Source organism: Didymosphaeria variabile (assembly GCF_027946475.1).
Source record: "Didymosphaeria variabile strain IMI 356815 chromosome Unknown scaffold_4, whole genome shotgun sequence".
Classification (NCBI taxonomy): domain Eukaryota; kingdom Fungi; phylum Ascomycota; class Dothideomycetes; order Pleosporales; family Didymosphaeriaceae; genus Didymosphaeria; species Didymosphaeria variabile.
The window spans coordinates 2,923,181-2,943,406 of NW_026611623.1; the positions used below are offsets into that span (position 1 = coordinate 2,923,181).

Below are 20,226 nucleotides of genomic sequence, written 5' to 3' on the forward strand. Positions count from 1 at the left end.
CGATAGAGCAGCAGCTTGACTCGCGCGCACTTGTGGTGGCTTCTGATGGAATGGTCTCGCCACCTGCAGTCCACGCCGTTGCGGTGCTGCGTGCCATTTCGCATTCACCGCTCGCAGGCGCAGACGACGCAGTACCGCTAGCCTCGTGTGTGGACTCGTTTCATTCGAGATTCGTGCCGGAAGGAAGCGAGCGAACCCCTCAAACCACGACGGCCCAAAATAGTAGTAGTCGGCTGCTGCTATCGATAGACGCGGCACTTCTAAGACCGCCGCACCAGCTCTCGTCATCACCTCTCACCATGCCCACCTGCCCTCTCCCTGACCACCGTCATGCCACCATCGCCACCATCCACGTACATCGTGTACAGATCCGCTGTTTGAGCCTCCGCAGCGCACCAGCTGCTGACCGTCCCCACCGCAATGATCGCTGTCAGGGCGCATATCTGGTCACGAAGGAGCAGTCGAGGCCTCATCTCATAGACGGCCTCGTCTGCACAATTCAAGCTATGTTCCAGTGCATGGGACCGGTTTGGCCAATGCCCAACGCGTCTACACGTCTTCTCCAACCCGAGGACCTGAGCATGCCGTACTTCATCCGCGAAGGAGATTGAAGGGTCGCGAGCAATATGCGCGTCACGGCCCTGTGCACATTCTCACTCAGCTGCAGGGCAGTCAGCCTTGGAGCCGCCTCTCAGCTGTATGGAATACGGTATGTATGCGGCAGGCCTGCATTCGGTTCATTTGGGCAAGAATTACGACTATCCTCCGCGGCTAGCATGCGTCTGATACCCGTGGCCCCGAGATAATCACGCGCTTTGTTTCATGTTGCCGGCGGGTGAACGTCTTCTGAACGGCCCAGCCCCGTGGAATGGACACCCCAGAAAATATCCGCAGCCACAATCTCACGACCTTCTGTTCTAGGGCGTTTGTTTGGAAGCATGGCTCTGGGCATAGACTAGCGGCGCACCTTAACGACATTGGAGTGCTCACGTACGAGCTCTGTGTGTCCTCGAGGCCCATGATCTGGCACTGTTGCCGTCGCACCTGCCGCATCCGCGATTTCCTGCTACCGAAGCATTCTGCACCCCTGTTCAGGCCCGGTCCCAAACGCCTGTCGAGAAATCTCCGACTAGGCACAAGCCGCCGACATTCCCGACGTGCTCCCGTACGGCTGACTACGGACCGATACTTTCTTCGGACGACCGTTACGAAGAAGGAAGCAGTCTTTCTAGCGCCCACAACAAGGACAGCGCGACCTCTCTTGTCAATCTCTCTCCAACTTGTCCACAACGTAATATCATCTCTACTATCTCTCTTACTTTCCGTGCGGTACTGTCGTACTTGAGATCGCACGCAACAACAGAACATGCAATCTTCTGACACACCGCTACAATCGACCTCGGCACCATCAAGTCGTACAGCTAATTTCCAGGGCCCGCACTGCTGCTTCTGCGGCTTCTGTGACATCGATAACAAATTGTGCTATCGTAGTGGAAGAAGGCCTACCCATGGCCGAACTCATGAAGAGAAGGTACCGGACACTTATCAATACCACGTTCAACTGCCTGTATTACAATGCCGCCCTCCAACTTCAATCTTAAGACGTCGCATGTACTAGAAGCGAGCAAGTTCCCTTCAGTAGAAGTGAAGTACTCGAGAATAGACTAAATACGCAGATGAAAGCCTCCCTTCTACAGCAATCTACACAGGTTCAAGTGGCTTCTCGGTTATGCCTTCTTTGAGCGATCAGCTGCCGTGCCAAGTCGAGCGAAACAAACTGTCCATCCAGCGTCGTCTCTTATGGTATATTCACATTAGTCCACTCCAGAAGGTCACACTGCCACTTCGTTGGATAGGCCCGGATGGCCGAAGGGGGTCGTGTCGAACAGGCTAAGGTACAGGTGGATGAGAGTGTGGAACTTGAAGGCGGATCTTCGTCTGCAATCTTTCAGTCATGACTGAATTGTGCACATCAATGGGATGATCGGTGATTTGTGATAATTTAGATATGTATGATCTCTCGAAAAGCTAATTGGCTACAGCTACATAGCGTTGAGGTAGCCTTCTCAGTAGTAATGAACGCCATAATAGTGTCAACGAAGGAGTCTAATCAGCTTTTCGAGAGATCACATATACTCGCCGTTGAAGCTGATCCAGTACCGTGGGAGGTGGCATATCCTTCTCGCAAACGATAATATAAGAATGAGGGACAGGATACTCTTCCCATCTCATCCGCATCTTTCAACATTACGTGCAGCATGCGTTCCTTCATCAATTTCCTTCCGCTCTTGCCAGCAGTCTTCGCTGGCCCACTCGTCATCAAGCCAGAGAGGATTCCGGGCTCGTGGATCTTCAAGGTGCACAAGGATTCGGTCCTCGAAACGGTCATACAAGACGTGTCCGTTCTTTTCCCCAACATCAAGCCGACTCACACATACTCTTTCGGTGATTTCAAAGGGTTTTGTCTAGATGGTGTTCCCTCTACGACCGGACTTCAGAAGAGGATTGATGGTATCGAATTCATTGAGGCCAACACCCAGGTCTATGCTACTGCTCTGACGACTCAGGTCGGCGCAACATGGGGTCTGGGAAGGATCAGTCATAGAAACAGGGGGAACAACAATTATGTCTACGATCTCACTGCAGGCCAGGGTTCTTTCGCCTATGTGATCGACACGGTGAGTGTTCCCATGCTGTCAGTCTTCCTGTCTCACGTTAAGAAAGGGTATACGTACAACCCACAACGACTTCCAAGGCCGTGCCGTCTGGGGTAACAACTTCGCTGGCGACAAAATCGACACAGATGCCAATGGCCACGGGACCCATGTCGCCGGCACCATCGGCTCGAGGACCTACGGCGTCGCGAAGAGAACGACGCTCGTCGCTGTCAAGGTCCTCGACGCCACCGGCTCAGGCAGTCTATCTAATGTGATTGCCGGCATTCAGTGGGCCATCCAGAACGCCACGGACTCGGGCAGGATCGGAAGAGCAGTCGCGAATCTCAGCCTCGGAGGTCCAACGACCAGCTCGGCTACAAATGCAGCTGTCGCTGAGGCGGTCAGGGCAGGCTTGTTCGTTGCTGTTGCGGCGGGGAATGATGCGCAGTCAGCGAGCCTGACCTCGCCAGCTTCCGAGCCCACCGTCTGCACCGTCGGCGCCACTGACAGAAACGATGTGTTCGCTTCGTTCTCCAACTACGGAAGTCTCGTTGATATCTTGGCGCCGGGCGTGGACATCATGAGCACGTGGTATACGACCGATAATGCGACTGCGGTTCTGTCGGGGACGAGCATGGCGACTCCGCATGTCGCTGGGCTCGGGGCGTATCTACTTACTCTTGAGGGGCCTAGAACGCCCGAGGCTCTTTGTCAGCGGATCAAGGCTTTGAGTACGAAGAACAAGGTCACTTTTCGGGTGACCCAGTGGTTGGCGAGGGCGACTACAAACAATACTCTGGCTTACAATGGGAATGGCTCTTGAGGGGATGGAGTGGAGAGAGAGGGTCTGGAGAGAGAGGGTCTGGACACTCATTGTCTGGCTGTACGAACGTGGAGCAATGACAGGAACTTTTAGGAGATAGCTGCTAGGCACCAAGGATGCATTCCGTATTCCAAGCATATTCGTCGTTCTCAATGATTATCGAATGTTACCACTCCTAATGTCCCTTGCTGTGTGATCCTTCATGGTTCTGTATTCGCTGGACCCCTCACTGCAAGTCATGTCAGCGAGCCCGTAACCTTTGTAGCTGTACGACATTATTGTCGTCTAGAACGTCCCTCCCCACCTGATCGATTTCGATGACATATTCACCCTATCATTGGTCGATTTCTGTTGAACAACTTACTTTTAGTCGTAGTAGACGGTGGAACAGGGTACCGACGACGGAGTGAGAACGTCATAGAACTAACAAAAGTTTGACCCAAAGCCATGATAAGGTGGGGGAGTAGCATTTGGATAATCCCAGCAGCTTTTATGGCGCATCAAGGAACAAATTCTTTACGTCAAGATGGCTACCTCTGGCTTCTCCTTTTTCTTATAAATAATTTTCCCGGTTTTCTGTGCCCGCTTCCTACAATAATGTCCAGATTTCACTGAGTGGCCAGATTTCACTGAGTGGCCAGATGAACGGTTCGACTATAGTCTATTTCGAACTCGATCAACTATCCGCGACCCTGGTTTCGGGATGAACGAGTTTGACCCATAACGGATTTGTCAGTAGCGCATGCTCGACACCTATCAATGCGTTAGCAGCACAATCTCCGTTCAACGCAATACTACAGATGGATCGGAAGTCCTTTTTAGGTGAATCGATGTTGGTAACGTTAATATTGTCAGAATAGACGCTTCTGAATTGAAGCTTTAGTTGCGATTCGTGAAGGGTGGTCGACAAAGTGGTGCGGCTGAGTACACATGTCCGGTGTTGTCTGGTTGGGTGCTAATACATGCTTTCCTTTTTGACAAGTAACCTTTGAATATGGCTTACGTTTTGAGAAAGATGTCCCATCGGCATGGCGCATTTTTGGAGTCGTCACCAATTACGTGCAATACTCTTTTTTCGAACTTCTACCGTGCAGGATTTTGCCCTTGTCTTTGTTCTCAACTAATTGATGAGATAAGATCATTTACTCTCACACAGCATTGCTTGCCTGCCGAAACCTTAGTGAATCCCCACACCGAAGTTTATGTAGTCTCTAGAAACCTCGAGCTTTCCTTTCTGCATAGCTCGACTACTATGACCATGATTCTCAACCTAGGCCACCGCGGCTCTTTACAACTTGCTGTCGTTTGGACTGATTCAAAGCGCCCCGTGCGGTTCAATATTCCAAGGTTGTTGAGTCGGGGGACCCACAGCACCTCAACGCTCTGCGACCCTTCCAACTTCCACCTTCAACCATAGATACTTCCGAGCCCGTCATTGACAGCTCCTGAATCCCAAACGCCTAGTCAATACCTCCCCAACATGTCTTGCAAATTCCCTTGGCCCACACTGCTCCGCCTCACCTTCGACTCCCTCCTATGCCTCGCCTCAGTAGCTGGCTGGTACAAGAATCCCTCAACCAATTGGAAGGACGATTGGGGGGACTATTGGAAGGACGTTGAGAAAAACGATTGGACGAATAGTTGGAAGGACGTTAGGCAGGGCAATTGGAAAGGCAATTGGAAGAGCTGTGTAAAGAGTTGGGTAGCTCTCTTCCTCGGGACCTATCTGATCTTCGTATACATTGCATACGATATCATCAACTTCCTTATCCACGGACGCTGCACGTTAATATGTTCGTGGGAAAGCTCAACACGTTAAATGGAACGGATGAGACCCGAGTTCGGGTGGCGGGTTTACTGCTTGGATAAGGTTGGCTCGGGTGGTACAATGTACTGGCTTTCTGCGTTGTAAGGTTCTTCCTGAAGATACGTGGGGGCTCTTATCCCAGAGTGTGCATGAGAGGACGTTCTTTCGGACGCAGTATTCAATTCACCTGAAAAGGCATCCATTCTCCGCTATTCACTCAGTAACTTCAGGTCACGAGACCCAACTTAGGACATACGGTCTCGGCCACCATCGGAGTCAGACACTTCTCCGTTAGCTGACCGTCACGCCATCACAACGCGCCAAAGCATATAACGTCCGCGTTTCCATCACAATTCCACTCCGTGCTTTTTGTTGCACTGCAGACGCCAACAGCTCTGGACTTTCATATACGCGCCAGTACCATCACATCGCATTGGAATTTGGAACATCACGACAGATGCTCAGCAACTCAGCATTTTCCCTGAAAATTATCATTACTGTACAAGCTCCTTACGGGCTCCAAACGGAGAAAGGAATTGATGGGTATCGAACAGTACACTCAGGCACACACTACGCGTACCTATGCTGAAGCAAGATCAATGACCGAGCAGGCTATCTAGTAGGAAGAGGAGGGGGCCTCAGAAGGCGTAGGCTTGGGAGAGGGCTTTGGCTTAGGCTTGGAGGTCTCCATCTTCTCGCACTTGACACTCTTGATCTTCTGGTCCCACGCGGCGGGCAGCGTCTTCTTGGTGATTTTCTTGTCCGAGGCGTTGAGGCAGAGAGGTGTGGAGGAGGTTGGGCATGTGAAGTCGCTGGATCCCACGTTAGCATCGTCCTCCAAGGTGCCCACTCAAGTTGAGAATAGTAATCGTAGTGGTGAGGCATTTGCGGGGTCTCGTGTGGACGGGATGGGGAAGGGAGAATCTTACGTGTAGAAATCACATTTATACCCCTCCTGCACGACCAAGCTGCGGGTCTTGCCCTCCCAAGCCCCGTACAAGCTGCTCAGATCGAGGCATCCGGAGTCGGCGGGGATGGGCGTGTAATCGGTGGGCGAAGTCTTGCCGGCGAGGTTCTTGGCTTTGTAGAGTGTGCATGCGCCGTCGTTGCTGAAGTCCTGCACAAACCGTTAGTACTGCATGAATCGTTGATGTGGGTAGAGGAGTACGTACAGGAGCATCACCTGAAGCTGAGCTAGATCCAGTACCAGAGCCAGAGCCATAGGTGGGAGTAGACGGAGTGTCGTCGGGACCGGAGCCGTACGAGCTGGAAGCAGGATAGGCGGCTGCGAAAGTGGGGACGGCGCCCAGCAGAGCGAGAACAGCGAAGGAGGTGCGCATGATGAAGTCGATTGGAGGTTTGATTCTTTCTTAAGGTGCAGATATGCGACGCTGGCTGATATGTTTGGACTAAAAGTTTACTTCGAAAATAGACACGGACGCGAAGAGTTAGTTAAACGAGTGGCAGCGTCCAGCAGCGGAGCGTGGAGCGCGAAGGCAGCGTAAAGAGCGAAAGCGTTGTAAGACAACAAGTCGGGGCGTGAGCAAGCGTGCGAGCCAAAGGAAAAAGAGAGCACCCGTGCCTCCGGAGCTCATCGTGCCTTATATGAGAGGGCAAACACCGTTGCCAAGGGGAGTCCGATGCAGCTCGCAATTAGACAGTGAGCATTACGGGCCAACCCAGAATGGATCGGCAAACCTTAAGTCCCCAAGCGCGTGGGTGTAATGTTTGCGCACTCGCGGGGCGAAGCGCCATAGAATAATGCGAAACACTGGATAGATCTTTTTGTTCGATAGGGAGCGAGATGGCGCAGGTACAGCGAAGGTGAGGGTGGAGGCGGCCCTACAAGCGTTGTGATTGGTTAGACGGGGTCCGGATGCCGACCTCACATCAGGCGCCTTGGGCAGATTGCGAACACTCGTCTTTCGCTACAAAGTCCGCTATACGCCTACTTGTCTAGACCTTGCTCGTACGCCTGAGTCGAACGCCCAGTGGCCCAGCCCCAAGCTGTAGGACGTGCGCTCCACAGTGGGCGCGAAGTAAGGGGGAGTCCGATCACTACGTCCGTGCGCGATGACAAGCATCATGAACCCAAACACTGTGGAAAGGAACCACATTCTGGACGAGGATATCGCAATGGCGTAGCAATACATGTGCGATTGCGTGATTCGTTGCGTAGCGCGTATACGGAAAGGACCGGAGAACGCTTCAGAGTTCCTCCTTTACAAGTGAGCGTCCAGGTATCCTCCGCAGAGACAGCTCAGCGACGCCGCGCAAGAGGCGCAGGTTCGGTTGAGGCTCTGGTCCGAAACAGTGAGTGATGACCTTTCGGGTGTCCTCCATTGAAGATGACAAAGAGACTGCCCGATCCGTAGCAGGGGAGGGCTTCCGTTTCTCATACCGTCTTCATCAGATTCTGGAAGGCAGGTTGCTCCACGATCGTATAGGGCTGAACGGGCTGTAGTTGCCTCTCAGGACTTTCTCTTGGTATATCTCCCCTTGTCCTGTCCACCAGGACCGCAGCTGCCGAATCGCGAACCGACAGGTATGGGTCTCCTGCACGACATTCCCAGCATACGCAGTCCGGGGGATGGAAGTTCTTTGGTATGATGCCGCACACCTCCGCTGGCCACATCAATCCTTTCCTGGTCTCTTTGTCGGATATCTGCCATATGTCAGCGACCACCTCTCTTGCCCAAGCGTTGAACCACATATTAGGAGCCCGGACGAGTGCGATGGCCCAGTTTGCAAAAATGATCAGGGCAAAAGGTCTTCTCTCCTGCAAGAGTTTGAAGTAGGCGTGCGGAGCAGTCATCGTCCATACGAGTGCATTTGCCCAAAGTGGTGGCTTGCATGGCGAGTTCATGAAGAATCGTTCCCAATGCATCAAAGCCTCGCGGTAGGTCTGACGATGCTCGTCTTCGACAATGGACGAGGTGTCTAGGAAGTGGCTGAGGGAGCGAATGACTTTTGCTCCCATGGCGTGCATCACGCAGGGCTTCCGCTTCATAGGCTGTGGTTTTACCAGCTCTCGTAATTTACCGCTCTCGACACCTGCCATATTCGGGCCAAGGGCAGCCCACGCTCCTCGAAGTATTTGCAAAATATCAATAAAGGAATCCAGCGGACTGGTTGCGTTATCGAAACCGAAAACAATGGGAAGGCCGATGGTATAGACAAGGATCAAGAACGAAAACGCGGTAATGGCCCCGCCATTCTCGACTGTGACTTCTTTGACCGACTCGCGAAAAGAGACCAGGGCTTCTTGGTGCTGCTTGAACGCATTGTGGATATGACGATCTCGATTACGGGTATCGATGACAGAAAGATGCAGCGCAGAGAAGGCTAAAACGCTGTGCATAAGAAACAAATGAGACTTTGCTTCGCCAGGCACGTTGACCTGGAACAAGTGGAGAGTATCTTTGGGCGCAAGAGTAAGGGAGGACGTAGTTGCATAATGTCGAAGAAGACCCAGGTCGTCGGCGTCGAAGCTAGCTAACGGCATCGGGTAGGCTAGTGCGTCTTCTGTAGGCAGGGCTCTACGATAACGTTCAGTACTGTCTGGTGCACCTGGTATGCATGAAGTAGAGGTACTGACGCGGCAAATTGCTTTTCGATTAGCGGGCGAACCGCTGCGCTCCACGCGGTGAAGTCGCATGTCGTTCCCCACTTTGTGCAGTTCCCACACTTGGGCATCCGCATGTCACACTGTATCGAGTAAGTGAACCGCACTTTCTACCACAGCATTCCAGTAGATGCAAGACGATTTGCAGGGCGTATGGCTCCTACCGAAGCCATGGTCATGCTAATCCTGCGAGGGCAATGAGATGACGCGGTACCTTTTTCCTTCGTTTCTTACATTGGCTGCAGCCGTTCCGACTCTTAGTGTGATACTTGCGTAAGCCACCCGCCATTACCCGGCTTTGGATAGGTCTTCAACGGCCGTATGTTTCGATTCCTATGCTCGTTCAAGCCGCTTTGAGTCGGTGAGCTTAAAGCTGTCGTGAGGATGGGTGAAGTTGGTGGGTGGATCGAGGAACGGTTCTTCCGGCGTACACTTGACCTAACAAGGCTAAGTTTCGCCACTTGATTCGTGTGACAGCAGTATCTTGGCGGCGGGGGTTCTATGCGTACGGTACAGAGCGCCATTCTTTAATGTTCTTTTATAACCCCTAATCCGTAAAGATGCTCTTGAAATAGTCGTGGTCCGGTCGGGTTTCAAGGTGCTCTAAGTCTCTGTTTTGGGGGTATACGCAGCAGCTACACCGCAAAACCTCCCCCATCTGTAGAAAATGAGCAGTAACTTTGCAAGGTCCCGGCGGGAGAAACGACCCCCGGGGTTGCACGACAGCCGGTATTCGGAAACGGCAGTCAATCCGCATATCTGGCCACAAACAATCATCCATTGGATGCACTTGTAGAACACATAGCATCAAAGGAGCTTAACGATGAAGAGATTCATATATTAAACAAGACTACATCTTCCGCTGCCGAACCAAGACGAAACGAACCGAAGAACTCGAAGAGACTGCCAAAGACCAAACGTACAAGCAACTGCTACTCTTGGAAGATATGCCCCCCAGACCTGGACCGAACCGCCTACTTTTCTTGCAACGCCATGATGAAGAACTGACCCCAACCCCCGAAATGCCCGAACGCCATTCATGATATGAGGATGGAGCGAGGTGGTACAAGAACGAGACGGGAAAGAGATCTGGATGGGCCAGCCGATGTCTCGTTACTCCAAACCTCGTCACCAACAATACAAAGCTGTCTAAGCCTTGCTGCGCTTCGCAAGATAGTAAGTCAAAAGATTAAGATGTTGTTCCCGTGCGCCTGCAACGGCCTTCCAAAAAACTTCTTTTTCGCCACCAATGCGCTCGTGCAGCGAGACGCAGACGTCGATGTCGGCTTTGCGCACATCAGCGTCGGTATCGTCCAGACATCGTACAGCTAGTCTACCCAAGCGGGCGGTCTGTTCGTGCGTCAAGGGTGTGTTTTTAGCGCCGGAGATCTGAATGAGCGAAGAAAGTGTGCTGAGTGCCATCGTTGTTGTCCGGTTGGATGGAATTGACGACGAGGACATCGATGAAGACTTTGAGTTGGGAGAAGAGGTTGGGGTGGATACAGGCGTGCCTTCGACCAGAGAAAGCACGGCATCCAAACAATCGGACGTTTGACCGTAGCGGACAATCTCATCGGCGGTGGCCTCGAGGTCCGTAGCAATGTGTGAGCTGTTTTCGTACTGTGACTTTGTCTGCAGCAGAGTGCAGAGCACGCGAGAAAAGTGCCGGGCCGTCTCTTTGCGGTACAAAGACAGCATGGCACGGATGGTCGCCAGCGCCTGGACCTTGAGGTTGGCCACTTTCGCGGGGGGCGCCTTCAGAAGGTCGGCAGGAGTTTCGAGATACTCCAGGCAAGCCACAAGTAATTCGCTGAATTTCTCGTCGTCGGAGCCCCATATATCCTGGTTCGATTTTACCATGTCCTGAAGTCGTCGGAACATGTGTGCTTCCACCGTCTGGCTCTGGATCTTCTTAATACCACTGGCAAGGAGCTGTCGGTTCTTGAGGACTTCGGGGCCGTTCGCCTCCGCTGTCTCTGTGTGCATAACGCTTCCAGTGCTAGTCGTCTTGTGGTGACCGCGTGTGGGTGTCCCAGCTGCCTCGCCCATCATAGTGTTCCCATCGAGGCTCTGGGAACTATTTGTGCGCTCGGCGTTCTTCTCGTTCAAAGGTAGCTCTTCCAAGACTGGTTTCTCGGCTTCTGTTGGGACAGTAGTTGGTTCATCGCCTTCGAACGGGTCTTCGTATACCTGAACCTCCTCCTGGGCTTCCGTTACCCGGGTGCTTGGCCGATCTGGCGACCGCATGCGAATGCTTCGAGCGGATCCGACACCCGTGTCACCCATGGATTTAGGGCTCTTCAGAGGCGAGTTACGGGGACTTGCTACCGCCAATCGACTTGACGATGTCATCGGTTTCGGTGGGCTGTGCTGCGCTAGCTGAACCTCTGGCCTACCGAGATTCGGAATGACCATGGTGAAGTTGTCTTCGTCTCCAATATCAAGCACGTCAGTGTCGGCCGAAGCGGTATCAATTTGTTGGTATCGAAATGGAACGCCACTAGGTTCGTGGTGACTTTGCGAGCGCACAAAGGGTTTGACCAATGTTAGATCCTCATCCTTGCGAGGACTAACAGCTGGACTGCCGTGTCGCGAACTTGTGCTGGGCGCTTTGCGATGTGTTGCAACTTCACCTAGCCTAGACTTACTACGAACCGGGCTGATGTTTGGGCTATTCTGAGTCTGCGCTCGTGGGCGGCTGATGCTTTTTGGTGCGATGGCTTTCTTACTCGTTGTTGCAGCGGGGGTCTTCTCGGGTGTTGTCATTGACGGAGTCACCTTGCCTGTGCCTGCACGTCGTATTGCATAAGGATCGGCTGTTGCAGGCCTGTGTAGTTCAGGCCGACGCATTGGTCGTCTAGCTGTACCGCTCATCAAAGAGCCAGTACCGTTACCTGACAGGGCCGATTTAGTTGCGCTCCCGAGTGCCGAAGGTGGTCTGCCCAGACTAGACGATGTTGATGCACTATTCGCCGCTGACTTGGAAGAGCCTAGTGATTTCGCTGATTGCGATTTCGCAGGTGAGTAAGTAGCTTGAGCAGAACTGGGGCGTTCGGGAACACCATTGCCTGCGCCCATCTTTGCTCTCCGTTGCTCAGCAATCTTCGCCTTGAGCAATTCCCTTCCAGCCCCAGGGCCCACAGACTTTGAGAACGCGGATGTACTGCTTTGTGATGATGCAAGTGATGCATTGGGATTGTTGGGATCTTTCTCTAGTCCGTTCTTCTCTCGCTTCTCAAGTGTGTTGAATATCCTATGCAGGTGTTAGCGCACGAATCTCCTATAGAACGACTATCTACATACGCTTCAGCCTTCTGAGGCCAGACGAGGGCGAACGTCCAGTATGTGCTTCGATACGCTTCTCGAACCTTTGGGTTAGCATCGGTAAGACCTTTTTTCAAGACTTTTTCGATCGTGTCCAGTCCAGAATGCTCAAGTTGTGATTTGTGCTTGCGAATCAAGGCTTTTACCCAACCCGAGGAAAAGCACCGCGGCTGCACGTTCTTGTCTTGCGATCCAAACGAAACATGCTGAAGCAGACGGTTCGTGTATGATGCATTGGACATAATGGCCTCCACAGTCGCGTTGCCATTTTGTGCGGCAATGTTCTTGGTCGCAGCGCACATTTTGATGAAAGTCTGCAGTAAAATCTCTACCCATTGGTCTATCGCGGGTCCTAGAGTGGCTGCAAGCTCCTGCACCAGCTGGCATCCATTTGTCGACATTGTTGTACGCAATGAAGTTGCAACTTTCGTGATTCCGTCCAGCAGAGACTTCACACCCACAATGAATGTACCGTGAAACTCACTTGGCGCATTGCCTTTCGTTATCCGCCGTAACTTGGTCGTATTTTTGTCTCGCGCTATCCAGTTCTGCTCGGACTCTTTCCCCTCGAAATGGGGTGCCATATCCCGAAATATGTCTTCTAGCTCGCGCTGTGTGTAAATATGCAGCGGGTCCATGGACACGGGCTCACTTGGCGGAGGCTTTTCGCTGAGGATGCTGTCGGCGAAGCCTGTATCCGGCTGTAGGGTATGGGCGCGTGCTGCCGTTATAGGTCGGACCGGAGGCGGCGGCGGCGGCGGCGTATCCGCTTCGACGGGACTGGCGCCATCCATGTGGGTAGTAATGTAGGTCGCGATGGTCTTGCGCACGTTGGCAGCTACAAGCTGCTTCTTCAGATCTACCTTGGCGCGCTCTGGCGCCGTTCTGTGCTTCCGTTAGCATGCCACTTGAGCACTGCGGTGAAGACTCTCACCTAAAAAGGTCCACTACGGCAGTTTTGGCAGACTCGCGGACGCCTGCGTCGGCGTCTTCGAGGTTTGCTACAAGCTGGGGTACGTAAGACTTGAAGGGGAGGCTATCCGTCTTGTTCATCTGTATGCGCGCATTAAGCCAGTGTCATACGTTCCGAAGAAATGGGGCACGTACCTTGACGAGGCAGGGCATCGAGGCCTCTTTGGCGCGCGGGTTCGCGCCCTTCATGGCATTTTGAATGACGGTCTCGACCTCTAGAGGACACAATGGATGCAGGTCGGCGAGGAGCTGCCCGGCGGCGTGTCGGTGGCTTTCGCGCGCATCGCCCAGGCGATCAACGAGAATGGCAAGAAGTCTGCCGGACTGCGATGTGATAATGGACGTCTCGTCTTGCAGCTGCAATCGCTTGATGAAATGGCTCAAAGTCGCGAAACCGGTAGAGACCAATGCTGCAGAGGTGGTGGCGCTCATGGCAATCCGTATGCATTCGAAAGTTGACGCCTGACAGGACTCCGGGACGCGACCATGCTTGATGGACGATTTTACAGCGGCAAACAGCTGCAGGCGCGTGTCGACATTGGTCGAGGGCTTCTTGAGGGCCGCGAGGAGGGCCGCTACTTGGTCCTCCATGGTGGGCAAGTGTTATTGTGGTGTGTTGAGGGTTGCGGGGTACATGAGGCAGACAGAGCTGTGTGTGTGGTGTTGTTGTTTGACCAGGGCCGGCCAGCTCAACTGCCCGCTTTCTCTTTGCTTGGCGTGTTTTGGCCATTCGTTTCATCGGCAACCAGTCGCCCCCACACCACAACGCCCGTCGGCAATAAGTGCCTGGTAGACGTGTAACATGGCGCCAGCGCACCGACTTACTATTAGATGCGCTTCCGGGATGCAGCTTCGCGGTGACCCATGTGGCGGTCCTATCGGGCGGACGCGCTTCTGCTACACCCTCGCGGAAGCCGAAGGGCCGTATGATACTCCATGCTTCCGTCGCTCCTTCACACTGTTCGGTCATCGAGGAAAAGCAGTATTCTACCTCTATGATCTATCAAGCTTGTGAGACCATCGTAACCTTGTGAAGATCGTTCATCACACTTGAGTCCTAGCACGACCAATCGCACGCTGCGTACAGCTGCTGTGGATCATCACAGGCTCCGCTTTGAATCATCACAACAGCTTTGCAGTATACCCGAACGAATAGCACCTCTAGCGATGCTCCAGGCGTGGGGCTTGACGTTCACACTAGCTCACTGTGCAGCTCTAGGCCGCGACTACCCCTCACCCGCTACACTGGCAGAAACCACTCCATGCTCAAATACCGCGACTGCCCCTCCTCTGCCCCTTTCTTCTTCTCACTGCTCCCAGACAACCTCAATTCAGCAATTGACTCTTCGTACTCCCCTCTGCCCCCCTCCATTCGAGACAGACGCTGATTGATGTCTAGATCATACCCAAAGTATGGAGCTCGTCACGCACGAAGCCATGTTCTGTGCGCGGGCATTATCCCAGCCACATCAAGGTAAAATCAGTGTTAAGTATGCTGAGCATGGACCGGTGTTCGTTTCCATCTTGCACTTCATCCATCAGAACCATCCGGAATGCCGGACTGGATTCTGTGGGTGAAGTGTATGCTGGACTCGTTCTGAGATTATACGGTTCCAACTTGATCTGGATAATACCAGCGAAAGGATCATGCCTTCCTACTCCTGCCATTTGAGGACAACCTTAACAGTTCGCAGGCTTCGAACACCGTTGAGATAACTTGCCAAGATGTCTCCTCCCGCCGCTACCTTCGAGAACCCCGTCGCTGTGAGCGGCTTTACCATGCCTGTCAAGAAGACCCTGAACAACCTTGCGGTCAAGCCTGCTGTCAATGGTCAGGCTAAAACCCTGGCTGAGATGGAGGACAAATGGGAGAGTTTCACCTTCTCTCCTATTCGTGAGAGCCAGGTCTCTCGCGCCATGAGTACGGCTTCATTTCTCGGGCCTGTAAGACTTCGGACTGACTGTTCCTAGCTCGTCGCTACTTCACCGACCTTGACAACTACGCTGAGTCCGACATCGTCATCGTCGGTGCAGGCTCTTGCGGTCTGAGCACTGCCTACGAGCTCGCCAAGAAGCGTCCTGATCTTAAGATCGCTATTGTCGAAGCAGGTGTCGCTCCTGGAGGTGGCGCTTGGCTTGGCGGCCAGCTCTTCAGCGCTATGGTCATGCGTAAGCCCGCCGATGCTTTCTTGAACGACCTCGGCGTTCCGTATGAAGATGAGGGCGACTTCGTTGTAGTGAAGCATGCAGTAAGTCTCATAACCGTCATACCATTGCCCCCAGATCCCATCCTGACAATATAGGCGCTCTTCACCTCGACCCTCCTTTCGAAGGTTCTGTCCTTCCCCAACATCAAGCTCTTCAATGCTACTGCTGTTGAGGACCTCATCACGCGCCCCAACCCCACTGCCTCCGACCCTAATGCAGTGCGCATCGCTGGTGTCGTCACCAACTGGACTCTCGTCTCCATGCACCATGATGACCAGTCCTGCATGGATCCCAACACCATCAACGCCCCACTTGTCATCTCTACAACCGGTCACGATGGCCCATTCGGTGCCTTCTGTGTCAAGCGCCTTGTTAGCATGCAGCAGCTTGAAAAGCTCGGCGGCATGAGGGGCTTGGACATGCGCACTGCTGAGGATGCAATTGTCAAGCGCACTAGGGAGGTTGTCAAGGGATTGATCGTTGGTGGTATGGAGTTGAGTGAGGTCGATGGTGCAAACCGTATGGGGCCTACCTTTGGCGCTATGGCACTGAGCGGTGTCAAGGCTGCTGAGGAGGCTTTGAAGGTCATTGATGAGAGGAAGGTGGAGAACAGCGAGTAAAGGGCCCAGAGTGAAGTATATCTCAGACCCTTGAGTGTCTATTGCTTCCTTGTCGCGTTCATACCGTCGCTACAACTCTATAGCTAACATTCGCGCGCAACAAACCAATGAAAATTACATTCGCTCAATTGTTTCGCTGCATCCCTGAGCATTTCTCTAGTTGATGACGTCTATAATATGTGCATTGATTCTTGTTCGATGAATTGAGCAAGCGATCCGGCCGATTCATCGCATCTTCGACATTGCTGAGTCTAGACGGAACTGGAGTCTCAATGCGCGGCCTTTCTCCTTACCCCTGGGATAGGATTTGTTAGATATCGGGGTGCTAGACTGGGTAAACCTGATGCTGAAGGGTACCTGGCACGTTCTATTCACCCTCGGCCTTGCAGGCTGGGGAAAGTACGAAGGAGGCTACGCCAAGCCCATGAAAGCTGCCAAAGCCTCCGTCTTCTCCAGCGAAGAGAGCCATAGGATTACTCAATGGATATTGGAATTTTGTCAACAAGACACGTTGCCTTGTGCTCTTAGTCATAATCTACGGTGCACAACGATCCTGGCTCTGCTGTGGCAGATGGCGCGGAACCTTCCACTGTGAGTAACCTTGTTTTAACTGAGCAATTGATATGCAACTCAATATGCTGGGAATACATGCCAACCCCTCCAAGCGCTGAGTATATCCCCGCGGCACCAATATAAATGGTCAAAATTTGCACACCAATACCATCCCATATCCAACCAGCTTCACCCAGCCCATCCTTCATCCCTTCTCCTCTTCAAATAACTTCCCCAGTCCGCCCGCATCCCCACCTCAAACAACCCACTCACCCCGTCACCCTCTGCCCACCCATCCCACTTCTCCAATCCATAAAGATGCCGCATAGTCGGCCTCCCATGCGGACAACTCCACGGCTTATCCATACTCCCCATGTGCCTCACAATATCCTCCATCTTACTCTTCCTCAAGGTCTTGCCAATCATCACACTCCCCCGACACGCCCTACTCGCTAGAAGCTTCCTGATCTTGGAAGGACGCGGGATGTGCGGGGACGTGGACAGCGAGGAGGAAGGGGGATTATCCATGATGAGGGCGAGGAGCTCGGAGAGGTCGTGCGGCGTGAAGGTTACTTCTTTGCTCATCGGAAGGGATGTGAGGCTGAAGCGAGTCCGACCATCTTGGTCGCCGGGATCTGAGTCTTGCTCTACGACGAAGCCGTTGGCGGTCAGTGAGGGGGTGTTGGAGACGACAAGTTCTTGTTCTACGGCAGTGAGCTCGAGGGGGTGGGGGTGAACGAGGCGCTGGGAGACAAGGACTGTGGTTGCGGAGAAGCGCTCGAAGTTGTACTTTTCATCTGAGGCGTGCTGGTCGATTATGAAAAGGTCAGAGGATGGGGAGGTTGCTGTTGGTGGACGGACCGCGAGGATGAAGCCTAGGTTGAATTGTCCTATTATGATCATATCATTGAAATCAGACTTTGTGACTGTCAAAGAAAGGCGCTCTTCTGGGTCTTGGTTGTTTAGCTGGGTGTTGGTGGGTAGGCTGCCTGCGGACTGAAGCTTATCCGCTTCCTGCAAAGCAGCACCGAGGTTACGCAGGTATCTTGTAAGAGAGGGTATATTCGTCTTGATAACCCGTTCCAGATTGATGGTAGAATATTTCTTTTGAGAGATCTTGAATAATTTGGTAGCCCGCTTCAAGTTCTCCTCCGTAGGTCTTGCTGCCGCCTCTTCAGCTTCAGCAATCATTCGAGCAATCTTCGCCTCTTCGCGGGCTTTCTTCTCTAACTCATCAATGTACTCTTCATCGGAGTCGTCAGCCTCAACAGTAGGGGCGGCTGCAGCATCTTCGTTATCCTCGCTATCTTCCTCATCTGGCACGGTACGGGGTGGAGCACTTGATGATATGTCAATCTCATCTGTGCACGGAGGCTCAAACTCTGGATGGGGTCCTCTTTTGTGCGGAGATGGAGAACGGCCAGGTACAATACGCAGACTGCTGTCTTGATCACCTTCATACTCCTCATCGCTTTCTTCCAGCTGCGTGCCGGGAGCGGCGAACCCACGCAGGCCCTTCAGGAAGTCGGGCCGCTTTGGCGTTTGCAAAAGGGGAGTGCCGGTCGTAGAGAATTTGGGGGTATGAATACGTGCCCTTTTAGATGCCCGCGACTCACTACCGACTGTAGACACTGTGGTTGTGTCGCCAATTGTTATAGTAGCTTGTTGCACAGGCGTGCGCATGGGGCGCATGCGATCAAAAGCGTTCTGAATGGTGCTTTGAGTGAGGCGATGTGGAGTCTGTATGATAGCCGGTATGCTTTCTTCGTTCTCCTCCCTGTCTGCCGCTTCGGGTTCTGGATGTCTTAATGTGTACTCTAATGCCGTAGGTTTCGTATGTTGAGAGGCAATTCGGGAATTGAAGTCTTCCACTACTTTGGAGCGTGGTCTGGCTTCTCTAATCGATGGCAAAGTCTCGCTCTCTGGTTCGAATAGAGGGGATTCCTCACGCTGGACAGGCTGTACAGGAGCGTTGTCCGTAGGTGGAGACCTACTTCTTCGAGGTGACATCCGGTGATCCATCGTCACCTCAGTGGTCCTAGCATGCTCTAAAGGAAGACTCCCCTTTCTACGGTCTGGAGGGCCGATGACCCTCTCCTCGGAGTCTCTCTCGGCGAATCTTTCAACGAGACTTGCTTTTATGAAGCCGGGGCGAGGCGGCGCCTCTGCCGATAGTGACAACCCTGACCTCTCAACGTACGTGGAGGACAGTTTGTGCGGTTCCGGGACAGGGTCGAGATCGAATGGACCGTCAGGAACGGAAGTTGTGCTTGGTCGGTTTTGCATCGATGGTGTTTTAAAGGTAAGATTGGACGGTGTCCGCCTGCCCAACAATTGCGCTTGAGGCACACTCTGATCGTGGCCTTCAAAAAGCTCAGCCAAGGCATCCCTCAAGCTCTCCAATAACGCGGCTTGGTCATGAAGCATGATCGTTCTCTTGTCTGGGCTGACATTCACATCGTAGGCATTAGTATCCAGCTGGATGTCGGCGAAGACGAACGGTGACTGCGACATATTGTACGATTTATACACCTCATTGAAGGCTTTTCTAACTTGCGGTAGATGACAAGGGCGCGAGTTCACGAAGAACATCTGTCGATCAGGTAGCCCACGACCCTCGCCTACTACAGGTCGCGAGATATGACCGACGATCTTTACGGCGTGGGATCCGTCTTCTTGGGTGCTCTGGTTACGCGCACTCTGAGTCGCACCCGTACGATTTGAAGGATCCATTTCCAAGTGTAGGTCTAGCGGAATAAGCGCGAGGAGCGCCTTTGCACCAAACACGTTTGCGAGGTTCTCCTTCGTGCTGGGATTAGCATTAGTAGAGAATGCCACGGTCTTCTTCCTAAATACACATTAGTCATATGTTGGCTCTTTCAATGGGCAAGACGCACCCTTTCGCCAGCTGGTTGCTGATGTTGAACTTCACGCCCGTGCGAATGCAAGCATACGCCTGAAGCAGCTCTAGCACCTTGCTATACTCCCGCTTGGCATTCTTCTCCAGCTCTTTCCGTCTCACGGGCAGGTTATGGAACAAGGTCTCCACCACAACTGTTGTACCCTGCTTTGCCGCGACCACCGACGTGCCCCTGAGCTTGCCTGACTGCTCGAACTCCAACTTTGTGCCTTTTGGTCCATCTGATGCTCGAGCTGTTACAATGTGGAATTTAGAGAGAGCGCAGAGCGAGGATAGCGCTTCGCCGCGGAAGCCGAACGTCTGGAGCGAGGAGAGATCATCGTAGGTGGAGAGCTTGGATGTGTAGTGTTTTAGGGCGATAGTCTCATAATCTTCCGGAGCGATGCCGGAACCATTGTCCTGGATCTCAATGGCATCGAGACCATTGTTCTTGAATCGGACCTCTACGGGGAGCGTTAGCCATCGCGCTCTTGGTGCAGCGGGGCATTCAACGTACCGATGGAGGTGGCGCCTGCGTCGATGCTGTTCTCAACCAGCTCTTTGCAGACAGAGATCAGGTCGACGATGACCTGCCCTGACTGGATTTGATGCACTGAGCGGCCCTCGATGGGCTTGATGGTGGCCATATCAACCCATGCCTGTTAGCATTGCGGTGCTCTCGGTGACGACGCGCTACCACATCGCGTGGACGCGTCCCCACATGACCGGCGCCAAGATT

General features: G+C 53.1%; 6 protein-coding genes across 6 annotated transcripts; 2 read left to right on the forward strand and 4 right to left on the reverse strand.

Annotated features, from left to right (window-relative positions):
• Positions 1-2,258: 2,258 nt before the first annotated feature.
• On the forward strand, positions 2,259-3,480 carry N0V89_005880 (uncharacterized protein; the record flags this gene model as incomplete). The annotated part of the gene is made up of 2 exons (XM_056214654.1): positions 2,259-2,678; positions 2,725-3,480. The coding sequence occupies 2 exons, from the start codon at positions 2,259-2,261 to the stop codon at positions 3,478-3,480; spliced, it is 1,176 nt and encodes a 391-aa protein (XP_056071921.1).
• Positions 3,481-5,903: 2,423 nt separating this feature from the next.
• On the reverse strand, positions 5,904-6,627 carry N0V89_005881 (uncharacterized protein; the record flags this gene model as incomplete). Its single annotated transcript, XM_056214655.1, has 3 exons — positions 5,904-6,099; positions 6,217-6,404; positions 6,460-6,627. The coding sequence occupies 3 exons, from the start codon at positions 6,625-6,627 to the stop codon at positions 5,904-5,906; spliced, it is 552 nt and encodes a 183-aa protein (XP_056071922.1).
• A 1,055-nt stretch (positions 6,628-7,682) lies between these two features.
• On the reverse strand, positions 7,683-8,792 carry N0V89_005882 (uncharacterized protein; the record flags this gene model as incomplete). The annotated part of the gene is made up of 1 exon (XM_056214656.1): positions 7,683-8,792. One exon carries the CDS (start codon positions 8,790-8,792, stop codon positions 7,683-7,685), a length of 1,110 nt encoding a protein of 369 aa, XP_056071923.1.
• Positions 8,793-10,061: 1,269 nt separating this feature from the next.
• On the reverse strand, positions 10,062-13,799 carry STU1 (suppressor of tub2 mutation; the record flags this gene model as incomplete). The annotated part of the gene is made up of 4 exons (XM_056214657.1): positions 10,062-12,165; positions 12,216-13,121; positions 13,171-13,289; positions 13,344-13,799. 4 exons carry the CDS (start codon positions 13,797-13,799, stop codon positions 10,062-10,064), a joined length of 3,585 nt encoding a protein of 1,194 aa, XP_056071924.1.
• A 1,134-nt stretch (positions 13,800-14,933) lies between these two features.
• On the forward strand, positions 14,934-16,036 carry THI4 (thiamine metabolism- protein; the record flags this gene model as incomplete). Its single annotated transcript, XM_056214658.1, has 3 exons — positions 14,934-15,129; positions 15,180-15,457; positions 15,512-16,036. The coding sequence occupies 3 exons, from the start codon at positions 14,934-14,936 to the stop codon at positions 16,034-16,036; spliced, it is 999 nt and encodes a 332-aa protein (XP_056071925.1).
• Positions 16,037-16,777: 741 nt separating this feature from the next.
• Positions 16,778-20,134, reverse strand: PMS1 (ATP-binding mismatch repair protein; the record flags this gene model as incomplete). The annotated part of the gene is made up of 3 exons (XM_056214659.1): positions 16,778-19,436; positions 19,486-19,951; positions 20,005-20,134. 3 exons carry the CDS (start codon positions 20,132-20,134, stop codon positions 16,778-16,780), a joined length of 3,255 nt encoding a protein of 1,084 aa, XP_056071926.1.
• Positions 20,135-20,226: the final 92 nt, after the last annotated feature.